Consider the following 26,240-nt stretch of genomic DNA (forward strand, 5'->3'; position numbering starts at 1 on the left):
ATTCATACACAAAGGAAGAGGAGATAGGCAGCCATTATTACACATTTTACCAACATCCTCGCCTGACATTCATACACAGAGGAAGAGGAGTTGGGCAGCCATTATTACACATTTTACCAAGTGTCTGCAGATGATGAGCAAGTGCAGGACTCTGGCTGGACACTTCCCTTCTTGTCTCCAAGTGCCCCAGTTGGAAATAACTTCTATACTCCTCTTATGGTTCATCTCAACCTGCTCACTAGCTACTGGCGATCTGCGTGTTGATGTGTTTATTTTTAACAACTGGTTAAATGAGAGGCAGAATTATTATAAATTTATCAACATTTAAGAGATAAATTGATTAGTTAAAATAAATGTCAAATAAATTGAAACTTCAGCTGAATAGTAGTTGTAGACCTTCCATTGTGAATGTTACGACCTAGCTGTCTATGCAAGACAGGGCCCCACAATATGGAGAGCAGGTTGTTGTCAATGCAGCAGGCTCCCTCTCTCCTGGCAGCTGATGAATCTAAAGGAACGGCAGACACTGATGCAGTTTGGTACCAGCGGCGTCACGGGAGTTGCCAGTCAGTGTTGGACCCCAGTTCCATATTTTTCCTCAGGCTGTAGGCCTGAAGCCTTTGCCATGAGTGAGTATAGCCACAAGGCAGTGGAGTTTTGAGATCAGTGTCTTCCTTCGAGATAAACTGCCAACCAATGATGATGAGTTCCAGCTGCCCAGAGAGATGGGTTTTAAGGTGCCAATAACCTGCCTTTGCCCCGTCTGTCAATAGAAACAATTCCGATGGGATTATTAGTTAAGCCACACATGAAGGTCAGGAGCTGGTTGTCAGCGGCTATTTGAGACGCATGCTATTTAATAGGTGGGAATTGGAGCTTATCGCCACTATTCCCCGTGGCTTGACAACCTTAAGGAACCTTCAGCTGAATAGTTGAATAAATAATTGATAAAAAGAAAAATCGCGGGGTACCTTAGAAGTGTGAAATCAGGGCGCTTCACATCACCAACACAACTGTGGTTACGACAGAAGATGTCAGCTGGCACTCCTCCAGCAGTGAAGTACATCCATCGAGGGTAGCACATTTCATGAGGAGGTGACCAGGTAAAGAGTGGGTGGCAGTCTGGCTGCAAAGAAAGATCAGGTAGGTATTGTAGATTGCGGTGTGTCTCACTGTAATCAGTGCACAGATGTGCAACTAGCAAGTAGGAATGATAATGTGGGGAATTGAATACAAAAATAAGGAAATTATAATTCAGTTACCCAGGGCATTGTGATGATGTTGTACAAATGTTCTTCTTATGTTTATGGAAGAACACCAATGCATTGAGAACAGTTCAGAGATGGTTTATTACATTGATATCTGCAGACAGTTGGACAGGCTAGGCTTGTAGATATTAGAAGGTTGAAGGGGGACCTCTTTGAAAACATGTTAGATTCTGAAGGGTCCTGACTGTATATTGTGGAGAGGACATTTCTTCTGTGGGAGAATCTGGAAATAAAAGTCTCTGTTTTAAATAAGTGGTCTCCCATTTAACTCAGCATTTTCTGGGAAATTGTGCAAGGGAATGGCAGATGGAATTTAACTCAGACAAGTGTGAAGTGATCCATTTTGGTACGTTAAACCAGGCCAGGATATACACATTGAACAGCAGAGCTCTGGGGAATGTTGTTGGAGAATGAGACTGTGAAGTACAAGTACGTAGTTCTCTGACAAAGGCAATACAGACATAATGGTGAAAGAAGTGTACGGCAGGTTTGCCTTCATTGACGGGAAGCATCGTGTTATAGTTTATCAATAATTGGTGAGGACAACTTGGGAGTATTGTGTTGAATTGTGGTTGCTGTGCTACAGGAAGGAGGTGTCTGAACTGGAGAAGGTGCAGAAAAGATGCACAGAAATGTTGCCTGGACTTGCCTTGAGTTATAAGGAGAGGCTGAAAAAATTTGAATTGTGGCTTAAAGCCTGCCAGCCTATCATCTCTGAGGACCCATCCTCAACCCACTAGAATTGCCTCTTCACCAGTCATACTTTGTTCCTTTTCGTAGTCAGTCATTGTCTCTCAGTTCCTTCCTCCAGTTCTGTTCATTCAACCAACACCAAGCTAACGTTTCTGGCTCAGGTCTTGAAGTTCTGTTTTTAAATTAGATCTGTGTTCCTGGTACTATCCAAACGGGATGTTAGTGAATCAGGTTTTTATCACAATCCAGTGAGTTTGTGGTTACTGGGACTAGCTTATTTTTAATTCTGGATTCTTTATTATTTCATTCCTTGAATTAAAATTCCCCAATGGGATTTGAACCCATGGTGTTGGATCGATAGCTCAATAGTACAGAACTCTGGCTGCTAGTCCAGATGGTTAATTGCTATACCTCCGTCTCCAACGGTCTTTACTGTGCTGTGGTCAAAGTCGTCCGTGTCTGGATCTTCCTGCTCCTGCTCCTACTGCCCTTTTGAGTTGGCTCCATTTTGACCCCAGCGGCACCACACCGAACAATCGATCCTGCTGGAGGTGCGGTCTCCCTGCAGCTACAACCATCACACGCTTTCCTCCCCTCCTCCCCCTCTACACAGCCACCCACTCTATGCTGCCTGGCCTGCCGAGTTCCTCCAACATTTCCCCTCTACACAGCCACCCAGTCTATGCTGCCTGGCCTGCCGAGTTCCTCCAACATTTCCCCTCTACACAGCCACCCAGTCTATGCTGCCTGGCCTGCCGAGTTCCTCCAACATTTTGCGCAGGTTGCTTGGGCTTCCAGCAGCTGCAGGTTTTCTCTTGCTTGTGATTGGACACCCACTCTAGGTGCCACTTTCAGCATACGGGCAATATCCTTATCACTTGGACCCATTTCTCTAAGTCTTCAGACTCTACCTCCATTTGTTTCTTGCTACTCAGTATCCTGTTGGCCACACTGTATTCTGATCCAGCCTTCCTTTACAATGTGTGGCTGAGGTTTCCAACCAGTTGTCTAGCTGTTAGTCAGAGTGTCCATAAGACATAGGGTCAGAGTCAAGCTATTTGCTCCATTTGATCATGGCTCAATTTATTTTCACACTGAACCTGCAATACCAAAAGTGCAAGCCCTTAAAATCAGCAGATTCTCTGAGTCCACATCTCCAACGTCTAGGGGATTCCTAATCTGCAGATCCTTAAAAACTCAGGGTATTTCCTGAATCCAGTAAGTTTCCAAAATCCAATGAATTACAAAGTCTAGATCTTTAAATTCCAGGGATCAACTAAAGCATGCTGTATGAGAATACGTTGAGTGAACTTGGCCTTTGCTCCTTGGAGCGACGGAGGATGAGAGGTGACCTGATAGAGGTGTATAAGATGATGAGAGGCATTGATCGTGTGGATAGTCAGAGGCTTTTTCCCAGGGCTGAAATGGTTGCCACAAGAGGGCACAGGTTTAAGGTGCTGGGGAGTAGGTACAGAGGAGATGTCAGGGGTAAGTTTTTTTACGCAGAGAGTGGTGAGTACGTAGAATGGGCTGCCGGCAACGGTGGTGGAGGTGGATACGATAGGGTCTTATAAGAGACTTTTGGATAGGTACATGGAGCTTAGAAAAATAGAGGGCTATGGGTAACCCTAGTAATTTCTAAGGTAGGGACATGTTCGGCACAACTTTGTGGGCCGAAGGGCCTGTATTGTGCTGTAGGTTTTCTATGTTTCTAAATCTACATTCCCTCAATCTAGCCTCTGTGTGTTTTCCAGTGACTCTCTGTTAGAGGGTATCTGCTGCAGGCTCTTCTGGAGGAATCTCACTATCCAAAGACTCTTCGGTTTTGCAGCTCTGACACAACAACATGCAGTGCTGTGATCTTACCTTTATAGCACACTAGTTTGTGTGAGGCATTGCAAAAATTGTTAAATGCTTTAACATCACACAAGCTACTACATATTGAGGCAAGTAGAAAAGAGCACCTTCCCTGGGCCAGATTTCCACCAATTCATAATTGCCACCTGTTAAAGAAATAACTTTTTTGCAATGATTTATCACATATGCATTAAGCAAAGAGGGAACTATTCCCATTTCTTACATTCCAAATAACCCATCGTACGGTGGTCATATGATCTGAGATAGTTTAAGGTCAGGGTTGGAGCAAAGGCAGGTGAAGCAAATGTGTTTTTTTGATGGGGTACCTTAATGCAGTGGCAGTTTTGGATCAAGGTGTCATGTTCCTGTTAAAATGGGAGGTTTGCCTCATCGAACAAAGTGCCCCATCAAGGTCCTTATTTGTCTCCTTGTTTATATTGATGTTTCTCTGTGGTTAATAAAGTTCCTTTTTCACTCACTGCAGCCTACACCTCCACCTCCACCGATGTCAATCACAAAACAACAGTACCTGTGCCAGCCCCTGCTGGATGCCGTCCTGGCTAACATACGCTCCCCAGTTTTCAATCATTCCTTACAGCGAACCTTCGGGCCAGCTATGACTGCGATCCATGGACCACCGATCACGTAAGTACTTCAGCAACAGCACTCCCCCTATGAATAAGCTCCTGCAAATCCGCTCTGCTACTGACTCAGTCTCAGTGAATCAACACACAAGCATCATCCAGCAAGGTGACCGGACCTTGCACAAAGATTTTAGTTCTCTTCACACAGGTGGATCTTAAGGAGTCCCTAAAAGAAGAGAGAGGAGTTCCTAAAGGGATTATCAAGTGTGAAAATTTAGCCAGCTGGGGGCACACCCACCATACTGGAGAGATTAAAATTAGGGATGTGCAAGAGGCTGGAATGGGACGAACATAAAAATATTGGAAGGTTATGAAGCTGGGGATTATTACAGAGGAGAGAAGTAGTAAAAATACTTTTCTGTCTACAGTGCCTATTAAAAGTATTCACCCCCCTCTCTTGGAAGTTTTATTGTTTTACAACATTGAATCACAGTGGATTTAATTTGCCTCTTTTTACACTGATCAACAGAAAAAAGTATGTTTTGTGACAGATCTCTATAAAGTGACCTAAATTAATTACAAATATAAAACAGAAAATAATTGATTGCATAAGTATTTATCCCCCTTTAATATGACAAACCAAATCATCACTGGTGCCGCGAATTGGTTCTGGAAGTCATATAATTAGTTAAATGGAGATCTGTTTTTGGACACCTGTGTGCAGTCAAGGTGTTTCAACTGATTATGGTAAAAATATACTTGTATCTGGGAAGTCCAACTGCTTGTGAGTCAGTATCGTGACAAGAATTACAACATGAAGACCAAAGAACACTCCAAATAACTCCGCAAAATAGTTATTGAAAAGCACAAGTCAGGAGATGGATACAAGTACATTTCCAAGTCACTGGATATCGCTTGGAGTACAGTTAAGTCGATCAACAAGAAATGGAAAGAATATGGCACAGCTGTAAATCTGTCTAGAGTAGGCTTTTCTCAAAAATGAAGTGACCGTACAAGAAGGGGACTAGTGGGTAGTCCTATGACAACTCTGGAGGAGTTACAAAGTTCAGTGGCTAAGATGGGAGAGAGACTGTGCATATAACAACTATTGCCTGGGTGCTTCACCAGTTTATGGGAGAGTGGCAAAGAGGAAGCCACCGTTGAATAAAAACTCACATGAAATCTCGGCTAGAGTTTGCTGGAAGGCATGTGGGAGACTCTGAAGTCAGCATAAGCCAAACATTGCACATCACACTTTAAGAAAGGAGAAAGACAGCAGAAAGTAAATTATAGACCAGTTAGCCTGACCCCAGTGTTTGGGAAGATGTTGGATTCAATTTATGGAGTACTTGGTGACACAGGGCAAGATAGGACAAAGTCAGCGTGGTTTCCTTACGAATTTATTCCTGACGAACCTGTTGGAATTCCTTAAGGAGATTACACGTAGGATTGATAAAGGGGATGCAGTGGATATTGTATATTTGGACTTCCAGAAAGCCCTTGATATGGTGCCACACATGAGGCTTCTTACCAAGTTAAAAGCCCCTGGTATTACAGGAAAGGTACTGGCATGGTTAGAGCATTGGCTGATTGGCAGGAGGCAGCAAGTAGGAATAAAAGGATCCCTTTCTGGTTGGCTGCCAGTGACTAATGGTGTTCTGCAGGGGTCGGTATTGGGACCACTTCTTTTTATGCTGTACATAAATGATTTAGTTGATGGAATAGATGGCTTTGTTGTCAAGTTTGCAGATGGTACAAAGTTTGGTGGAGGGGCAGGTAGTGTTGAAGAAACAGGAAGGATGCAGGTTCGGAGAATGGGCAAGAGAGTGGCAAATGAATTACAATTCTGGAATGTGCATGGTCATGCACTTTGGTAGCAGAAATAAATGTGCTGACTATTTTCTAAACAGGAGGAAAATCCAAAAATCTGAGATGCAAAGGGACTTGGGAGTACTTGTGCAGAACACCCGAAAGCAGGGGTCGGCAACCTTTTTGCCTCTGTGGGCCGGATCGCTTATTAATGGGTGGACGGTGGGCCAGATAAATGCCATAAAAACTTGAAATATGGGAATTATCTATTTAAATACATTTAGTTATGTTTTTCCTCAAATTAATGAATAACGCATGCTAGAAAATCAATTGTTATTCACCAAGGATGCCAATTACTAATCAAAGAACTCAGTTTAGTTGCAGTTTATTTCAATCAAGGCATCTTTTCAAACTATTAAAAGGACATAAAGAATCTTTAAACATAAAACGTATGAACATGATGCATTGAATGGTGGTAAATTAAGTATAATAAAAAATAAAATTTTAATGCAAACAGTCGATAAATCAATGTGAAACTTGATGCTGTTTGTTGCTTGAAAGCTTCTTAATATTGGGTGTCAGACTTGTTGATGCCAAGAGCAAGACATTATCCAGATGGGCATCAGTCAGTCTTGTTCTCAAATGGATCTTGGTGTGCTTCATTTTTGAAAATAATTGCTCACACAGATAAGTGCTGCCAATGATGCCATCTTTTTTGCATGGTCTACTAAGTCAGGATACTTCCCATTTGGATGAATATATTTTCTATAGAAGTCAAGCACTGACACATCTTCAGAATGAAATTTCGATCTCAATATGTCATCACACTGCACCTCGATCAATTCCATTTGAAAAATTTCTGATGCAGTGCCCACTGCCACATCAAATGGAGTAGCAAACAGCCTGAACTCATTTGCATGCAAGCAAAAATCAGCAGTATCTAGGCAAATGAGACAAGCTGGTTTCCCAGCTTGCTCGATGAAAAAGTAATCTAGTGTCCAAGTGTCTTGGAAATTTCAGCACTCAGTGTCTACTTTCCTGCGTTTTGCATTCATTGCCATTGGAATTTTTTTCTTTGATTTTATTTTGAAACGCAAGTTATTCAACAAGTACCGTAGCACATGTAAATATCTGGATATTTAGCATGGATTTCTTGTTAAAACACAGTGACGCTGTTTCTGTTTACAAATTTGAATGATGCCATCTGAAAACCTGCGTGCGCACGGAGAGTATCTAATACATATTAATAAGGTAGTCTGCCTTCCCATCATTCGTATATACCAGTGTTTGGTTTGGAACAAAACTGAACCTGGGGCCAGTGTAACAAGACACCATGCATGTCCATCAGTGTGGTCGCGTGAAACACTCAGAATAAGGAAAAATCACTCGCGGGCCGGACGAGCATAGCATACCAATATTTGCTCGCGGGCCGGTCAAAATACCTGCCCCTGACCTAAAGGCTAACTTGCAAGTAGGATCTGTGGTGAGGAAGAAAAATGGAATGTTAGCATTCATTTCAAGAGGTCTAAAATACAAGAGCAGGGGATGAGGCTTTATAAGGCTTTGGTGAGGCCTCACCTTGAGTATATAAAACAGATTTGGGCTCCTCATCTGAGAAAAGATGTGCTGGCATTGGAGAGGGTCCAGAGGAGGTTCACAAGGATGATTCCACGAATGAAAGGGTTATCAGATGAACGACGTTTGTTGGCTCTGGGTCTGTACTCGCTGGAATTTAGAAGGATGAGGGGGGATCTCTTTGAAACCTTTGGAATGTTGAAAGACCTCGACAGAGTGGATGTGGAAAGGATGTTTCCCATGGTGGGGGAGTTTAGGACAAGAGGGCACAAGCTCGGGATAGAGGGGCGTCCATTTCAAACAGAGATGCAGAGAAACTTCCTGAGCCAGAGGGTGATGAATTTGTGGAATATGTTACCACGAGCAGCTGTGGAGGCCAGGTTGTTGGGTGTATTTAAGGCAAAGCTTGATAGGTGCTTGATTGGGCACGGCATCAAAGGTTATGGGGAGAAGGCTGGGGAGTGGGGCTGAAGAGGAGATAGAAAAAAGGATCAGCCATGATTGAATGGCAGCACAGACTCGATGGGCTAAATGGCCTAATTCTGTTCCTATGTCTTATGGTCATCAAACACACACCACCCCTACAGTGAAGCATGGTGGTGGCTGCATCATGCTGTGGGGATGCTTCACTGCAGCAGGTCCTGGAAGGCCTGTGAAGGTAGAGGGTAAAATGAATGCAGCAAAACAGGGAAATCCTGGAGGAAACCCTGATGCAGTCTGCAAGAGAACTGTGACTTGGGAGAAGATTTGTTTTCAGCAAGACAATGACCCCAAACATAAAGCCAAAGCTACAGAGGAATGACTTAAAAACAACAAAGTTAATGTCCAGGAGTGGCCAAGTCAGAGTCCATACAAGTCAAGTCAAGTCACTTTTTATTGTCATTTTGACCATAACTGCTGGTACAGTACACAGTAAAAACGAGACAACGTTTTTCAGAACCATGGTGCTACATGAAACAATACAAAAACTACACTGAACTATGTAAAACAACACAAAACTACACTAGACTACAGACCTACCCAGGACTGCATAAAGTACACAAAACAGTGCAGGCATTACAATAAATAATAAACAAGACAATAGGCACAGTAGAGGGCAGTAGGTTGGTATCAGTCCAGGCTCTGGGTATTGAGGAGTCTGATGACTTGGGGGAAGAAACTGTTACACAGTCTGGTCGTGAGAGCCCAAATACTTCGGTACCTTTTGCCAGATGGCAGGAGGCAGAAGAGTTTGTATGAGAGGTGCATGGGGTCCTTCATAATGCTGTTTGCTTTACGAATGCAGAGTGTGGTGTGGTGTACCTCAATCCAATTAAGAATTTGTGTCTGGACTTGAAGGGGACTGTTCACTCACGATCCCCATGCAATCTGACAGAACTTGACCAGTTTTGTAAAGAAGAATGGGGAAGAATTGCAGTGTCCAGCTATGCAAAGCTGGTAGAGAACTATTCGGTGAAGGAAGTCTGAGAATTGGAAAGGGAGTGTGGCGGAAGCCATTTTGATTTTTTCTTTTTCTCATCGGAGTTAAGAGAGGCGGGACTGCGCAGGCGTGTGACGTCGGGCAGTGAAACGCGGAAGATTTAAAAGGAACACAGCCTTATACAGTGGGCAGCATCGTCTTGCGGGCAGCGGAATGAGCAGGGAGCAGAGTGAAGGCTTAAGGGCTTTGGCTCAATGGGCTTAGGCGGAAGCAGGCGAGGCGAAGAAGGTTTGGTTTTCATTTTCTCCTGTTATTTGAGGAAAGGGGGAAGTATGAGTGTGAGGGCAGCTTGTTGTTCTCGGTATCGGATGTGGGAGGTCCTGGAGTCTCCCAGCCTCCCAGACGTTCACATCTGCGCCAGGTGCGCCGAGCTGCAGCTCCTAAGGGACCGCGTTAGGGAACTGGAGCTGCAGCTTGATGACCTTTGTCTGGTCAGGGAGTGTGAGGAGGCAGACTGAGTGAGGGTCACAGTTAGGAGGGGGAAGGGGAAGGGTCAGGTACTAGAGAGTACCCCAGTGGCTGTGCCCCTTGACAATAAGTACTCCTGTTTGAGTACTATTGAGGGGGGACAGCTTACCTGCGGGAAGCAACAGTGGCCATGCCTCTGGCACAGAGTCCAGCCCTGTAGCTCAGAAAGGTAGGGAAAGGAAGAGGAGGGCAGTAGTAATAGGGGACTCGATAGGGGGTCAGATAGACATTTCTGTGGACGCAGTCAGGAGACCCAATTAGTAGTTTGCCTCCCTGGTGCCGGGATCCGGGATGTTTCTGATTGCGTCCAAGATATCCTGAAGTGTGAGGGTGAGGAGCCAGAGGTCGTGGTACATATAGGTAGCAATGACATAGATAGGAAAAGGGAAGAGGTCCTGAAAGAATAATATAGGGAGTTAGGAAGGGAGTTGAGAAGAAGGACTGCAAAGGTAGTAATCTCGGGATTACTGCCTGTGCCATGCTACAGTGAGAGTAGGAATGGAATGAGGTGGAGGATAAATGCGTGGCTGAGGGATTGGAGCAGGGGGCAGGGACTCATGTTTCTGGATCATTGGGACCTCTTTTGGCGCAGGTGTGACCTGTACAAAAAGGACGGGTTGCACTTGAATCCTAGGGGGACCAATATCCTGGTGGGGAGATTTGCGAAGGCTACTGGGGAGACTTTAAACTAGAATGGTTGGGGGGTGGGAATCAAATTGAAGAGACTAGGAGAGAGAAGGTTAGTTCACAAATAGTGAAAGCTAGTAGACAGTGTGTGAGGGAGGATAGGCAGGGGACAGAGATCAGGAGCACTCAGACCGAAGATGTAAGAGAGAAGGAAGAAAAAGATAACAAAGTTGTTTGCACCATTAGGGATAAACAGAGAGTGGGAGGTGGAGAGTTTCTTAAATGCATCTATTTTAATGCTAAGAGCATTGTAAGAAAGGTGGATGAGCTTAGGGCATGGATTGATACCTGGAAATATGATGTTGTAGCTATTAGTGAAACATGGTTGCAGGAGGGGTATGATTGACAACTAAATATTCCTGGATTTCGTTGCTTCAGGTGTGATGGAATCGGAGGGGGAGGTGTTGCGTTGCTTGTCAGAGAAAATATTACAGCGGTGCTTTGGCAGGATAGATTAGTGGACTCGTCTAGGGAGGCTATTTGGGTGGAATTGAGGAATGGGAAAGGTGTAGTAATGCTTATAGGGGTGTATTATAGACCACCTAGTGGGGAGCGAGAATTGGAGGAGCAAATTTGTAAGGAGATAGCAGATATTTGTAGTAAGCACAAGGTTGTGATTGTGGGAGATTTTAATTTTCCACACATTGACTGGGAAGCCCATTCTGCAAAAGGGCTGGATGGTTTGGAGTTTGTCAAATGTGTGCAAGATAGTTTTTTGCAGCAGTCATAGAGGTACCAATTAGAGAACGGGCACTGTTGGATCTCCTGTTAGGGAATGAGATAGGTCAGGTGACAGAGTTATGTGTTGGGGAGCACTTCGGGTCCAGTGATCACAATGCTATTAGTTTCAGTATAATTATGGAGAAGGATAGGACTGGACCCAGGGTTGAGATTTTTGATTGGATAAAGGCTAACTTTGAGGAGATGCAAAAGGATTTAGAAGGAGTGGATTGGGACAATCTTATGTAATAGGGAAATGGAGGTCATTTAAAGGTGAAATTTTGAGGGTACAGAATCTTTATGTTCCTGTTAGGTTGAAAATAAAGGTTAAAAGTTTGAGAGAGCCATGGTTTTCAAGGGATATTGGAAACTTGGTTCGGAAAAAGAGAGAGATCTACAATAAATATAAGCAGCTTGGTGTAAATGAGGTGCTTGAGGAATATAAAGAATGTAAAAAGAATCTTAAAGAAATTAGAGAAGCTAAAAGAAGATATGAGGTTGCTTTGGCAAGTAAGGTGAAAATAAATCCAAAGGGTTTCTACAGTTATGTTAATAGCAAAAGGACAGTGAGGGATAAAATTGGTCCCTTAGAGAATCAGAGTGGATGGCTGTGGGCGGAGCCAAAAGAGATGGGGGAGATTTTGAACCGTTTCTTTTCTTCGGTATTCACTAAGGAGAAGGACGTTGAATTGTGTAAGGTCATGGAAACAAGTAGAGTATGGAAACTATGATGATTAAAGGCGCTTTTAAGGAATATAGAAGTGGATAAGTCTCCGGGTCCTGACAGGATATTCCCTAGGACCTTGAGGGAAGTTAGTGTGGAAATAGCAGGGGCTCTGACAGAAATATTTCAAATGTCATTAGAAACGAGGATGGTGCCGGAGGATTGGCGTATTGCTCATGTTGTTCCATTGTTTAAAAAGGGTTCTAAGAGTAAAACTAGCAATTATAGGCCTGTGAGTTTGACGTCAGTGGTGGGTAAGTTGATGGAAAGTATTCTTAGAGATGGTATATATAATTATCTGGATAGACAGGGTCTGATTAGGAACAGTCAACATGGATTTGTGCGTGGAAGGTCATGTTTGACAAATCTTAAATTGAATTTTTTGAAGAGGTTACTAGGAAAGTTGACGAGGGTAAAGCGGTGGATGGTTGTCTATATGGACTTCAGTAAGGCCTTTGACAAGGTTCCACTTGGAAGGTTAGTTTGGAAGGTTCAATCATTAGGTATTAATATGGAAGTAGTAAAATGGATTCAGCAGTGGCTGGATGGGAGATGCCAGAGAGTAGTGGTGGATAACTGTTTGTAAGATCGGAGGCCGGTGTCTAGTGGTGTGCCTCAGGGATCTGTACTGGGTCCAATGCTGTTTGTCATTTATATTAATGATCTGGATGATGGGGTGGTAAATTGGATTAGTAAGTATGCAGATGATGCTAAAATAGGTGGAGTTGTGGATAATGAAGTAGGTTTTCAAAGCTTTCAGAGTGATTTAGGCCAGTTAGAAGAGTGGACTGAAAGATGGCAGATGGAGTTTAATGCTGATAAATGTGAGGTGCTACGTTTTGGTAGGATTAATCAAAATAGGACATACATGATAAATGGTAGGGCATTGAAGAATGCTGTAGAACAGAGGGATATAGGAATAATAGTGCATAGTTCCCTGAAGGTGGAATCTCATGTGGATAGGGTGGTGAAGAAAGCTTTTGGTATGCTGGCCTTTATAAATCAAAGCATTGAGTATCAGAGTTGGGATGTAATACTGAAATTGTACGAGGCATTGGTGAGGCCAAATTTGGAGTATTGTGTACAGTTCTGGTCACCAAATTATAGGAAAGATGTCAACAAAATTGAGAGAGTACAGAGAAGATTTACTTGAATGTTACCTGGGTTTCATCTCCTAAGTTACAGAGAAAGGTTGAACAAGTTGGGTCTTTATTCTTTGGAGCATAGAAGGTTGAGGGAGGACTTGATAGAGGTATTTAAAATTATGAGGGGGATAGATAGAGTTGACATGAATAGGCTTTTTCCATTGAGAGTGGGAGAGATTCAAACAAGAGGACATGAGTTGAGAGTTAAAGGGCAAAAGTTTAGGAGTAACATGAGGGGGAACTTCTTTACTCAGAGAGTGGTAGCTGTGTGGAACGAGCTTCCAGCAGAAGTGGTTGAGGCAGGTTCGATGTTGTCATTTAAAGTTAAATTGGGTAGCTATATGGGCAGGAAAGGAATGGAGGTTTATGGGCTGAGTGCAGGTCGGTGGGACTAGGTGAGAGTAAGAGTTCGGCATGGACTAGAAGGGCCAAGATGGCCTGTTTCTGTGCTGTAATTGTTACATGGTTATATGGTTATCCACACAAGCTCAAAGGCTATAATTGCTGTCAAAGGTGCATCTGCTAAATACTGAACTTGAAGGGAAAGAATACTTATGCAATCGATTATTTTGTGTTTTATATTTGTAATTAATGTAGATCACTTTGTAGAGATCTGTTTTCACTTTGAGACAAGTCTTTCTATTGATCAGTGTCAGAAAAGCCAAATTAAATCCACTGTGATTCAATGTTGTAAATTATAAAATATGAAAACTTCCAAGGAGGGTGAATACTTTTAATAGGCACTGTATATCGACCCCTCCCCCGCTCCTCCTTTCTTCTGCTTCTTCTTCTTCTCCTCCTCTTTTTCACTATGACTTTGATATCTCCTGTTTGTGGTTCATTAATGAAGATTGATTTTACAGTTTAGCCAACATTTACAAAAAGGTTTTTAGACCTGGACCTGGTATGAGGAGAACACAAGAAGCAGAGAGTTAGATAAACCCAATCTTGACCTAAAATTTGACTTGTTTAACCTCACAGGGCTCGGAGAAATTCGTGGTTCAGTTGGACATTGTCTGCTACTAAATGTACGACATCTAAATTATAATAAATTATAAAAGGTGGTGTTGACATGCACATTTGCTGAGCCTCAGCTGGATATCATTGTGTGATGGAATCTGGCACTGTCTCCATGGGATCCACTGCATGACTTGGTAGTTTGGAATCAGAGGTTAGTGGTGGAAGGGTGCTGTTCTGGTTGGATGCCTGTGACCAGTGGAATTCCAAATGAATCAGTGCTGGAGCCTCTGCTATGGAGTCATACAGCATGGAAACGTTCTCCTCAGCCCGTGGAGCATAATGACTGTGAGCTAATCCCATCTAGCTGTGTTCAGCCCAGAGTCCTTTAAACCTCTGCTATACATACATGTAATTATCTAGATGGTTATTAAATGCTTGTAATGTGCTTGCCTCAACTACTATTTCTGGTACCTCCTTTCAAATATGCATGAAATAGCTGCCCCTGGGGTCTGTTTAAAATCTCTCACCTCTGATCTTAATCCGATGCCCTCTTGTTTCTAGCATCCCCTCCCTGGAAGACAATATCCTTGTAAAACGTTATACTCCCAGGTGCAGCCTCACCAATAATGTATTTAACCAAAACATAACTTCCCTTAATGTCAAACTGACGAAGACCATTGTTCCAAGTACCGTCATTGTTTACCTCTGATACACCTTTGTTTCAAAGTACGCCCCAGGCTCTCTATATAAAATGACTTGGATATAAATGTAGATTGGTATTGTCACATGTACCAAGGTACAGTGAAAAATTTGTATACAATTCATACAGATCAAATCATTGCCCAGTGGATTGAGCTAGAATAAAGTAAAACAATAACAATGCCCAATAAAGTGGAAAAGTTACTAAAAAAAAGAAGTGCAGTGCAGATGAAGATAAAGTGCAAGATGTTAACGAGGTAGATTATTGAGACCAAGACTTCATCTAATGATACAAGTGATTTGTTCATGAGTCTGATATACCCTGATGGTGTGCGCTTTCAGGCATTTGTATCTTGCATCCCAGTGAGACGAGAGAATACCAGGGTGGGTGGGGTCTTTGATTATGCTGGTTGCTTTAGTGAGGCACAAGAAGCAAAGACACAGTCCGTGGAAGGGAGGCTGGTTCCTGTGATGTGTTCACAACTCCCTGCAGTTTTTGCAGATGCATACTGGGCTTTGTCGCATCCAGGCAGAATGCTTTCTATTGTGTATAGATACAAATGAATAAGAGTCGGGGCACGCTGAGGTGTTCAGGATCTTTTAATCCAGACAGGATGCTTTCTATTGTGCATAGATACAAATTAATAAGAGTCGAGGGGGCACACTGAGGTGTTCAGGAGCTTTTAACCCAGACAGAATGCTTTCTATTGTGCATAGATACAAATTAATAAGAGTCGGGGGGGGGGGGCACGCTGAGGAAGTAGAGGTGTTCAAGAGCTTTCTTGGCCATGGCATCAATATAGTTGGATCTAGAGTGGCTGTTGTTGATATTCACACCTAAGAACCTGAAGCTGTAAGCCCTCTCAACAACACCATGAACAGGAGCAAGTGCAGCACCCCCTTTCTGAAGTAGGGTGGAAATGTTCATGAGAGCCCAACACTTCAGAGCAGTATTAGACCATTTGGCCTATTGAGTCTACGCTGCCATTTCATCATAACCGATTTATTATCCCTCTCCACCTCATTCTCTTGCCTTCTCCCCATAACTTCTGATGCCCTTACTAATCAAGAAACAATTAACTTCCACCTTAAATACACCCAATGACTTGGTCTCCACTGGTATCTGTGGCAATGAATTGCACAGATTCACCACTTTCTGGGTAAGGATATTCCTCCTCATCTCTATTCTGAGGATGCGCCCTGTGGTCCTAGAATCTCCCACTATAGAAAACATCCTCTTCACTTCCACTCTATCTTTCAATATTTGATAGGTTTCAATAAGATCCCTTCTCATTATTCAATACTGCAGAGCCATCAAATGCACCTCTTACATTAATCCTTCCATTTGTAGAATCATTCTCATGAACTTCCTCTGAACCCTCTCCAGTGCCAGCACATCCTTTCTCAGGTAAGGGGTCCAAACTGCTCTCAGTACTCCAAATGGAGTCTGACCACTGTTTATATTCTTCCTAGGCATTACATCCTTGCTTTTATATTCTAGTCCTCTCAAAATGAATGCTGACATTATCTTCCTTACCACAGACCTAAGCTGCAAGTTCAACTTCATGGAATTTTGTACGAAGGCTCCCAAATTCCTTTGCACCTCCAATTTCTGAATTCTCTCCCCATTTAGAAAGTAAGCTATGCCTTTATTCCTTATACCAAAGTGCATACACTTCCATACTCTTCCTTGCACTGTATTCCATCTGCCAAGTCTTCGCCCATTCTCCTAATCTGTCTAAGTCCTTCTGCAGGCTCCTTGTGTCCTCCACTTAACCTGCCCTTCCACCTACCCTTGTATCATCCACAGACTTAGCCAGAAAACGATCAATTCCATCATCAAGGTCATTAACATGTGGCATGAAATGCAGCAGCCCCTGTGGAATACCCCTGGCAGCCAACCAGAAAAAGCCCCCTTTATTCCCACTCTTAGCCTCCTGCCAATTAGCCAATCGTCTGACAATGCTAATATCTTTCTGTAAAACCATGGGCTCTTGGCTTAGTGTGTCACCTTGTCACAGGCCTTCTGAGAACCCAAGTAAGCAACATCCATTTACTCTCCTTTGTCTATCCTGCCTGTTATTTCCTCAAAGTATTCCAGCAGATTTGTCAGGCAGGGTTTTCCCAAGCTGACTTTGGCTTATTTTATTGTGTGCCTCCAAGTCTCCCAGAATCTCATCCTTAATTATGGACACCAGCATCTTACCAAGTTAGGCTAACTGCTCTATAATTTCCTGTCTTTTGCCTCCCTCCCTTCCTAAAGAGTGGTGTGACATTTTCAATTTTCTAGTCCCCCAGAGCCATTCTAGAATCTAGTGATTCTTGAAAGAACATTGCTAATGACTCCACAGTCTCTTCAGCTACACCATTCAGAACGCTGGGGTGTCGTCCACCTGATTCAGGTGACTAGTTTACCTTCAGACCTTACAGCTACCCGAGCATCTTCTACTTAAAGCAACTACACTCACTTCTGGCCCCTGATGTCCTTAAACTTGTATTTGGCCTATCAGCAGCATCAACAGAGCTCTATGAACTAAATGAAAATACAGAAGGGATAAGGGGAGTGGCCATTGTCAGGGGTAGGCCAGTGGGGATAGTAGAAGTGACGGGTTTTGGCTCAAACCAGGCTTTGGTTCGGAAGGAGCATCAGCTCTGTGTAAGGTGTCTGTTAAGGTTTCCTTTTTGTTTTTTTCCGCTCTCTTACTGTACCATTTAAATGGCTGTGGTGTGGTCTTCGTGCCAAATGTTGGAGAACTGGGAGACTCCTGGGGAACTACATCTGCATGAAGTGCATCCGGCTGCAGCTCCTTGAAGATCATGTTGGGGATATGGGGCGGCAACTGGATGACCTTCGGCTTATATGGCAGAGCGAAGACATAATCGATCAGAGTTACAGGGAGGTAGTCACTCCGAAGTTGCAGGAAGCGAGTAGCTGGGTGACTGTCAGGAGAAATGGAAATAGGCAGTTAGAGCACCCCTGTGGCCATTCCCCTCAAAAACAAGTATACTGCTTTGGATACTTTTGTGGGGGATGACCTCCCGGGACAATGCTACAGCGATCAGTTACGGCCACTGAGCGTGGGTCCGTAGTGCAGAAGAGAAAGAGAGAAGAAGGGAGCAGCAGTGTTGGGGGTCTCAGTAGTGAGGGGAACAGTCAGGAGATTCTATGAACGTGAATGGGACACCTGGGTAGTATGTTGCCTCCCAGGTGCCAGGGTCAAGGATGTCTCAGATCGCATCCACAATATTTTGGAGAGGGAGGGGGAGCAGCCAGATGTCTTGGTACGTATTGGTACCAGTGACATAGGAAGGAAAAGCAAAGAGGTCCTGAAAAGAGAATTTAGAGAGCTAGGTAGACAGCTGAGAAGCAAGGTCTCACGGGTAGTAATTTCTGGATTGCTACCTGTGCCATGCGCCAGTGAGGGTAGAAACGGGATGATTTGGCAGATAATTGCGTGGTTGAGAAGGGGGCAGGGCTTCAGGTTCTTGGATCATTGGGATCTGTTCTGGGGGAGGTATGACCTGTTCAAAAGTGACGGGTTGCACCTGAACCCGAGGGGGACCAACATTCTCGCAGGCTGGTTTGCTGGAGCTGTTGGGGAGGTTTTAAACTAACTTGGCAGAGGGGTAAGAACTGAAGTGAAGGGACTTAAGAAAGGATGGGTGGTAAAAAGTAAAGATAGCATGCAGTCAGATTGTCAGGAAGGGCAGGCAGGTGATGGGATTTAGCTGCAGCCAGCAGGGTGAGTATCAAATCATGAGGGATGCAGAGTCAGAAAGGACAGCAAATACGGTACTCAAGGTGTTGTATCTAAATGTGCATAGTATAAGAAATAAAGTGGATGATCTTGTTGCAATATTACAGATTGCCGGGTATGATGTTGTGGCCATCACTGAATTGTGACTGAAAGGTGGTTGTAGTTGGGAGCTGAATATCCAAGGATACACGGTGTATTGGAGGGATAGGAAGGTAGGCAGAGGGGGAGGCGTGGCTCTACTGGTAAAGAATGGCATCAAATCAGTAGAAAGATGTGACATAGGATCGGAAGATGTTGAATCAAGGGTTGAGTTAAGAAACAGCCAGGGTAAAAGGATGTTGATGGCAGTTATATACAGGCCTCCCAACAGTGGCTGAGATGTGAACCACAGATTACAACAGGAAATAGAAAAGGCGAGTCAAAAGGGCAATGTTATTATAGTCATGGGAGATTTTAACATGCAGCTCGATTGGGAAAATCAGGTTGATAATGGTTCTCAAGAGAGTGAGTTTGTTGAATGCCTGCTAGATGGCTTTTTAGAGTAGTTTGTCGTTGAGCCTACTAGGGGATCAGCTATACTGGATTGGGTGTTATGTAATGAACCGGAGGTGATTAGGATTAAATGATTGAGTTCAACTTGAAGTTTGATAGGGAGAAAGTAAAGTCTGATGTAGCAGTATTTCAGTGGAGTAAGGGAAATTACAGGGTATGAGAGAGGAACTGGCCAAAATAAATTGGAAGGAGCTGCTGGCAGGGATGACAGCAGAGCAGCAAAGATGTGCATTTCTGGGAAAAATGAGGAAGGTGCAGGACATGTATATTCCATGTGTAATACTCAGATGGTAAAATAGTACAAATGTGGCTGACAAGGGAAGTCAAAGCTATTGAAAACGCAAAAGAAAGGGCGTAAAACAAAGCAAAAAGTAGTGGGAAGATAAATTGGGAAGTTTTTAAAAACCAACAGAGAACAACTAAAAATTCTTTGGAAGGAAGAAAGTGAAATATGAAAGCAAGCTGGCAAATAATAAAGTGAATAGTAAAATTTTTTCAAGTATGTTAAAAATAAAAGAGAAATGAGAGTGGATATAGGACTGCTAGAAAATGAGGCTGGAGAAATAATAACGGGGACAAGGAAATGGCTGATGAACTAAATGAGTATTTTGCATCAGTCTTCACTGTGGAAGACACTAGCAGTGTGTCAGATGTTGTAGTGTGTGAAGGAAGAGAAGTGGGTGCAGTCACTGTTAGACAAGAGAGAAGGTGCTCAAAAAGCTGAAAGACCTAAAGGTACATAAGTCACCTGGACCAGATAAACTGCACCCTAGGGTTCTGAAAGAGGCAGCGTTAGAGATTGTAGTGGCATTAGAAACGATCTTCCAAAAATCATTGGACTCTGGCATGGTGCCAGAGGACTGGAAAATTGCAAATGTTACTCCACTCTTTAAGAAAGAAGGAAGGCAGCAAAAAGGAAATTATAGAACAATTAGCCTGACCTCAGTGATTGAGAAGATGTTAGAGTCAATTGCTAAGGATGAGGTGATGGAGTACTTGGTGACACAGGACAAGATAGTATAAAGTCAGCAGGGTTTCCTTAAGAGGAAAACCCTGCCTGACAAATCTTTTGGAATTCTTTGAGGAGATTACAACTAGGATAGATAAATGGGAGGCAGTGGATGTTTTATATTTGGACTTTCAGAAGGCCTTTGACAAAGGTGCCACACATGAGGCTGCCTATCAAGTTAAGAGCCCATGGTATTACAGGAAAGTTACTAACATGGTTAGAGCATTGGCTGATTGGTAGGAGGTAAGTTTATTTTATGTAATTCTCTTGAAAATATACAGTACCTATGTTTATAGATCTCAGTGGAAATATAGACATATAGTCTGCTAATGAAATGTTAGGAACACAGTGCTGTTTAACCAGAGCCACATGTCAACCCCATCAATCCAAGCAGTGCCTCCTGTTAAATTGCATTATTGCAGTCAGAAAGCTGTCCACATCACTCATGCTGATTATATTAAGTGCTGCTGACTTCTGGACCAGTTACTGCCAAATTATTCTCTTATCCTCATCAACTGGCCCAGTAAGCAACAGTGACAACAGAAATAGTACCACAAGAAAATTAATGTTGAAAGACCAAGAGGCCTCCAGAGATGTTCCTTTTCCTTTTGTCTGTCTTGAGCATTACCGCCAGGGCCTTTTCCATGTTGCATACCATCCTGATTTCCTCCATTGTTGCTGGTTGTAAAACTCTATGGGAGAACCTTCACGAGAAATACTGCAATGGTTCGAAAAGGAAGCTCGGCACCACTTTCACCAGAGCAAGTAGGGATGGGAAATAAATCCTGATCTTGCCAACAACCTGATCCTGAAAATGACAATACAGAAAAGTATAGCTTCCCTCAGCTAACGCTTATAGATAACCCAAAATTCGCTAACAAACTGCCGTTGCAATTTGTCCACGGTGTCTCGAGTGCCCTAAGGTCCACCACAGTTAATGCCTGTGAAGAGCCTTGTGGCCCCCCTCGCTGAGACCGGGTTGGGGAAAACTAATATTAGAGTTCCTGGAAAAAATTTAACTGTAAATGTAAGGGATTCAAACTGGAAGTCTCAGAGAAGAAACAGCAAATCGATAGGCCAAGATCCAACAAAAATCTCATAACGTGAAAGAAATAATGCATGGAGAGATTGCACGAGGAATACTGACTCACTGATAACCATAATGTGTGTGGTCATCTGTGATCCAAACACAAAACTCCACCCGACCGAGAGCCAGGAATGGAGGAGTCATGGACAGCTACAGAGGCAATCGGCAATCGCCTCTGATGTGGGCTGACATTTACATGCCGGGCAGCACCTAATTAATTGACTTGTTTATTTCGGCTTTTTTCTTAAAGATGTGCTGTGTGCATCCCGGCTACCGCTGCATTCTCTGAGAATCAGTATCTGTCCGCGGCCCGGGGGTTGGGGTGGTGGGACACTGTGGTGTCATCTCATCATCAATCAGGCAGGCAGGTCGTCTTCTACTATGTCTGCCTGCCTCGATGTTGAAGGTCGAGGTTCGTCATCTGCTGTGGCTGATGTGGAAGGCTTGAAAAATGACAGTATGCTTGACTGCTAGCCTAGCGCATTTTTCTATCATACAGTAAGCACTCAAACCATCTTGCAAATATGCCCTAAACCGACGTACCCTTTCAAAATTAAAGTCGTACTTTATCACTGCAGTGAAAACCTCACACAGTTGCATCACATTCAGTTCCTGGACGACTTCACCTTCGGTCCGTTCGCTACTGCATTCGGTTTCGATTGTTATCCTTTCCTCTTCCAATTGCATCAGCTCTTCATCTATCAGTTCTTGGTCATGGGATGCCAAAACCTCTTCATCATCATCTTCGTCAACTTCCACAAGCCAAACTCACTTTGTCCTTACTTCGGTCACCACGATCGAAACGCTTAATTATGTCTAGTTTTATGCTAAGTGTAACACCCTTACGAGCTCTTTTAGACTTTTCCGATACCTTAGAACTCATCTTGCCTAACGGCTGCTCACGGGCACATGTTTAAGCAATGCCGGTGAGAATGCCGTTCCGGGGGAGAGTGGCTGCTTTGCCTTTTATCGCGGGCTGCCTTTTTTCGTAACAGTGAAAACACCTTCTGTTAGCAAAAACAGGGAACTAATGTATGTCTTTCGTAACAGTGAGGTTTCATAAAGTGAATGTTCAAAAAGCGGGGGACACCTGTAAATTGACGTAACTGTACTCCAAGGGATATTCAGTGACTAGGAAATTTTCTTGCATCCACCTCCTCCTCCACCTGGGCTCACCTATCATTTGCTAGCTTATACTCTTCTCCCCCACCCACAACTTTCTGGCTTCTGGCCCTTCTCTTTCCAGTCCTGATGAAGGGTCTCAGCCCAAAACATCAAATCTATTCCTCACCTGCTGAGTTCCTCCAGGATTTTGTGGGAATAGTGGACACAGCTTGGCATGTCATGGAATCCAGTCTCCCCTGTGTGGACCCTGTCTACACTTGTCAGTGTCTCAATAAAGCTAGATTGTCTTGTGAATGTAGTGATATCTTGGGCTACAACAGTTCTACACTTGTTTCTGGATGGGAAGTTCCAGTGTTGATGAAGGTATTGCTAGCGGGTGCTGAAGTGTTCTTGCAGCTCTTGATTTTACTGATGTAAGAGGTCAAAGGTGAAGGAAACGTTTTTTTTAGCGTTTTGTGGATGGTCTACTTCGCATGCTGGGCTGGTGAATGAGGTGCCAGTCAACACAATGGGGGGGGGGGGCGGGGGGATGTGTCCTGCACTGTCAGATTTGCACCTTCAAGAGGAAAGGCTTCAGGGTATCTGGAAGCAAACATGAATATCTAGTTCATGATCTTTTGTGGCTGTGCTATTGATGTAGTCACACTGCTCGGAAACAGGTCATTTGGACCACCGAGTTGCTGCCAACTCATTTATACTAATCCTACGTTAATTCCATTTTATTCTTCCAGATTCACATCAACTCCACCCCAGATTCTGTCACCAACTCTAGGAGCCATTGACAGTGACCAAATAACCATGCAACTTGCACATCTGTTGGAGGAAACCAGAGTACCCAGGGGTCGCATGCAGTTGCAGGGAGAACATACAAACTCCACACAGAAACACTCCATTTCCTGTTTACATTTCTGGTTGACAGGCTATATTTTACCACACTATGTAAAGCATTTAAACACACTTCACATATCATTCTGTAGCTTTGCTCCTGAATTTTCTTTTCCCCCTACAGAGGCTAACCTCTCCTTGGGTGTTCACCAGGTAGTGAGTTAGCCTCCTGATTAATTATGACTGTACTTCTGTGTCGTAGCACTGAGGCTACCTGGTCCTGTTCTCCTGGTCAGATTGGTGGAGAATGCTTTTTTGGGATCGCAGGTAGTGACGAGCCACATGGCAGAGACTGGAGCCCCATTGCTAGGAAGGAAGTGAAGGCGAAAATGATCAACGGTTTGGTTGGAAGCTGGGGTAATTCTTCCTGCTCACTGTTTGGTCAGCTGAGATGAACTCTAAAGAGTGTTTTTAGTTCTCCATGTGGAATGAAGGTGGAGGGAGATGGAGGAAACCCTGATCAGTGACTTGGCAGATGAGGGACCTCATGATACAATGCAGTAACAACGTAGTTTCTGACATACCACACAATTGTATGCCCTGTAGTAATTGTGAACAAGGTAACGTGACCAATAGTAGGTCTGGACTTTTGTTCGAAACAGTGTGTGCAAGGGAAAAGTTAAATGTGATTCCTCCATGGTATGTTAAAATAAAATGGAAATATGTAGATAAGCCTAGAAGAGGAGAGAGTTCCTTTACCATAGCATTGGAGAGGGATAGGAACAGACAAGTTAGTGTAAGACTTGTTGCATCTAGTGGCAGGATCTCGGGGGTGGCTCCCCCTGCCCGGCCAAACTTTAGCACTCTTGTTTGGGTGGATGCTGCGTGTTGTGTCCCCTGTGTAATATCAGTACCCCGAAATAACATTCAGTCCACAATGGGCGGTTAAATGATTAAGATTTTAAATTTAAGTATGGGGTTAGTAGAGAAACAAAAGAAAAGGAAAACAAATAAAAGGTGCCAGTAATCTCATAAACATGTTTAGTGCACAATCATTGTGGCTCGACCTGGCAAATGCATATGGCTCCATTCCGCACAAGCTGGTGCAGCTCACACTGACCAAATATCACGTCCCCAGCAGAATCAGAGACCTTATCGCTGATTATTACAGCAACTTCAGTATGAGGGTCTCTTCAGGAGCAATTACATCAACCTGGCACAAGGTGGAGATCGGCATCATCACAGGGTGCACTATCTCAGTGCCACTGTTCTCCCTAGCCATGAACGTACTCACTAAGTCTGCTGAACCAGAGTGCAGAGGGCCCAGAATGAATTCCGCTCAACGGCAACCACCTATCAGGGCATTCATGGATGACCTCATAGTCACCACTGAACCAGTCCCAGGCTGCCGGTGGGTTCTGCAGGGGCTCCTTAGAGAGGAGGGTTAACAACCACCTCAGGGGATGGCTGGGGCTGCCAAAGAGCCTGAGCAGCATCGCACTCTATGGACACCACAACAAACTGCAACTGCTGTTCAAATCCTTGGAGGAAGGATTCAAGGTAACAAGAGCCAGAGAAGTGCTACAGTATAGGGACCCAAGCGACCCGAAGGTGGCTAGAGCAGGGATCCAAGTAAATACTGGCAGGAAGTGGAGGGCAGAGGAAGCTGTTCAGGAGGCAGAGGCAAGGCTGCATCACAGGAGGCTGGTAGGAGTGGTCACACGAGGCCGAGCTGGGCTTGGATCCTTTCCAACTCCCCAAATGGACACCAGAGGGAAGGAAAGGCGTTGTCTAGTTCAGGAGGAGGTGAGAGCAGTAGTGGAGGAGATGAGAGCCTGCAAGGCGGTGGGAATGAAGCCACAGGGAGCTTGGACAAGATGGGAGAATGCGGTTGAGAGGAAAGTGACCTGGGCTGAGCTTTGGAAAGCCGAACCACACCGCATCCAATTTCTCATCCAGGCAGTGTACGATGTGCTTCCAAGTCCATCAAACCTGCACACATGGGGCAAGACAGAGTCATCTGCATGCCCACTGTGCTCCAAGCGAGGAACCCTGGAGTACGTCCTCAGCAGCTGTGCAAGGGCACTTGGTGAGGGACGGTACAGGTGGAGGCATGATCAGGTCCTGAAGACCATCGCTGAAGCCATCAGCGCAGGAGTTGAGTGGGCGAAGCGGTCCCGACCCTCCAGACCATTGCCTTTGTCAGAGCTGGGGAGCAGCCAATACCTGCCAAAAGAACATCTGCAGGCATTCTGACCTCTGCAAGGGACTGACAGCTGTTGGTGGACCTCGAAGGGCAGCTGAAGTTCCCCAACCATATCGCAGCCACCGCCCTGTGACCAGATATTGTCCTTGTGTCTGAGTCTACTAAGCAAGTGGTGCTGCTGGAGCTGACCGTCCCATGGGAAGATCGCTTGGAAGAGGCCTTTGAAAGGAAGCTCTCCAAGTACGCAGGACTGGTCAGCAGCTGTCAGCAGGCTGGGTGGAGAGCGGGGTGTCTCCCAGTGGAGGGTGGTTGTAGGGGATTTGCAGCCCATGATACTTGGCCTTTTCTCCTTGGAGCGACGGAGGATGAGAGGCATTGATCGTGTGGATAGTCAGAGGCTTTTTCCCAGGGCTGAAATGGTTGCCACAAGAGGACACAGGTTTAAGGTGCTGAGGAGCAGGTACAGAGGAGATGTCAGGAATAAGCTTTTTACTCAGAGAGTGGTGAGTGCGTGGAATGAGCTGCCGGCAATGGTGGTGGAGGCGGATACGATAGGGTCTTTTAAGAGACTTTTAGAAAAATAGAGGGCTATAGCTAAGCCTAGTAATTTCTAAGGTAGGGACATGTTCGGCACAACTTTGTGGGCCGAAGGGCCTGTATTGTGCTGTAGGTTTTCTGTGTTTTATGTTTGGAAGTCTGTAAGGAAAGGTGCTTGTTAGCTTGGAGAGAAAGTGAGGTCATTGCACAGGTACAGATACCAAATGCATGGAAAAGTACTAACGTAAGGGTTTGAAGGGTAAAAAAGCGGCACCTTTTTTGGTGCAAGAGGAGAGAGTTTTGTCCTGGCTGATGACGAGTGCTCAGGTAGGGGACAGTATGTTAGACAGAGAGAGAAGAGAGAGAGAGAGAGACAGAGAGAGAAGAGAGAGAGACAGGGAGAGAGAGACAGAGGAGAGAGGGACAGAAGAGAGAAGAGGGAGAGAGACAGAGAGGAAAGAAGAGAAAGGGA

At 44.3% G+C, this 26,240-nt stretch overlaps 1 protein-coding gene across 3 annotated transcripts in view; it reads left to right on the top strand.

Annotated features, from left to right (window-relative positions):
- The window catches only part of med15 (mediator complex subunit 15), a 172,158-nt gene that overhangs the window by 131,086 nt on the left and 14,832 nt on the right, over positions 1-26,240 (top strand). For all 3 annotated transcript variants that reach the window (XM_072243499.1, XM_072243500.1, XM_072243502.1), the window contains one exon: positions 4,303-4,463. In XM_072243499.1, coding sequence (XP_072099600.1) covers positions 4,303-4,463 — 161 coding nt within the window. The remainder of the gene's footprint in view (positions 1-4,302; positions 4,464-26,240) is intronic.

Source organism: Mobula birostris, chromosome 25 (assembly GCF_030028105.1).
Source record: "Mobula birostris isolate sMobBir1 chromosome 25, sMobBir1.hap1, whole genome shotgun sequence".
Classification (NCBI taxonomy): Eukaryota; Metazoa; Chordata; class Chondrichthyes; order Myliobatiformes; family Myliobatidae; genus Mobula; species Mobula birostris.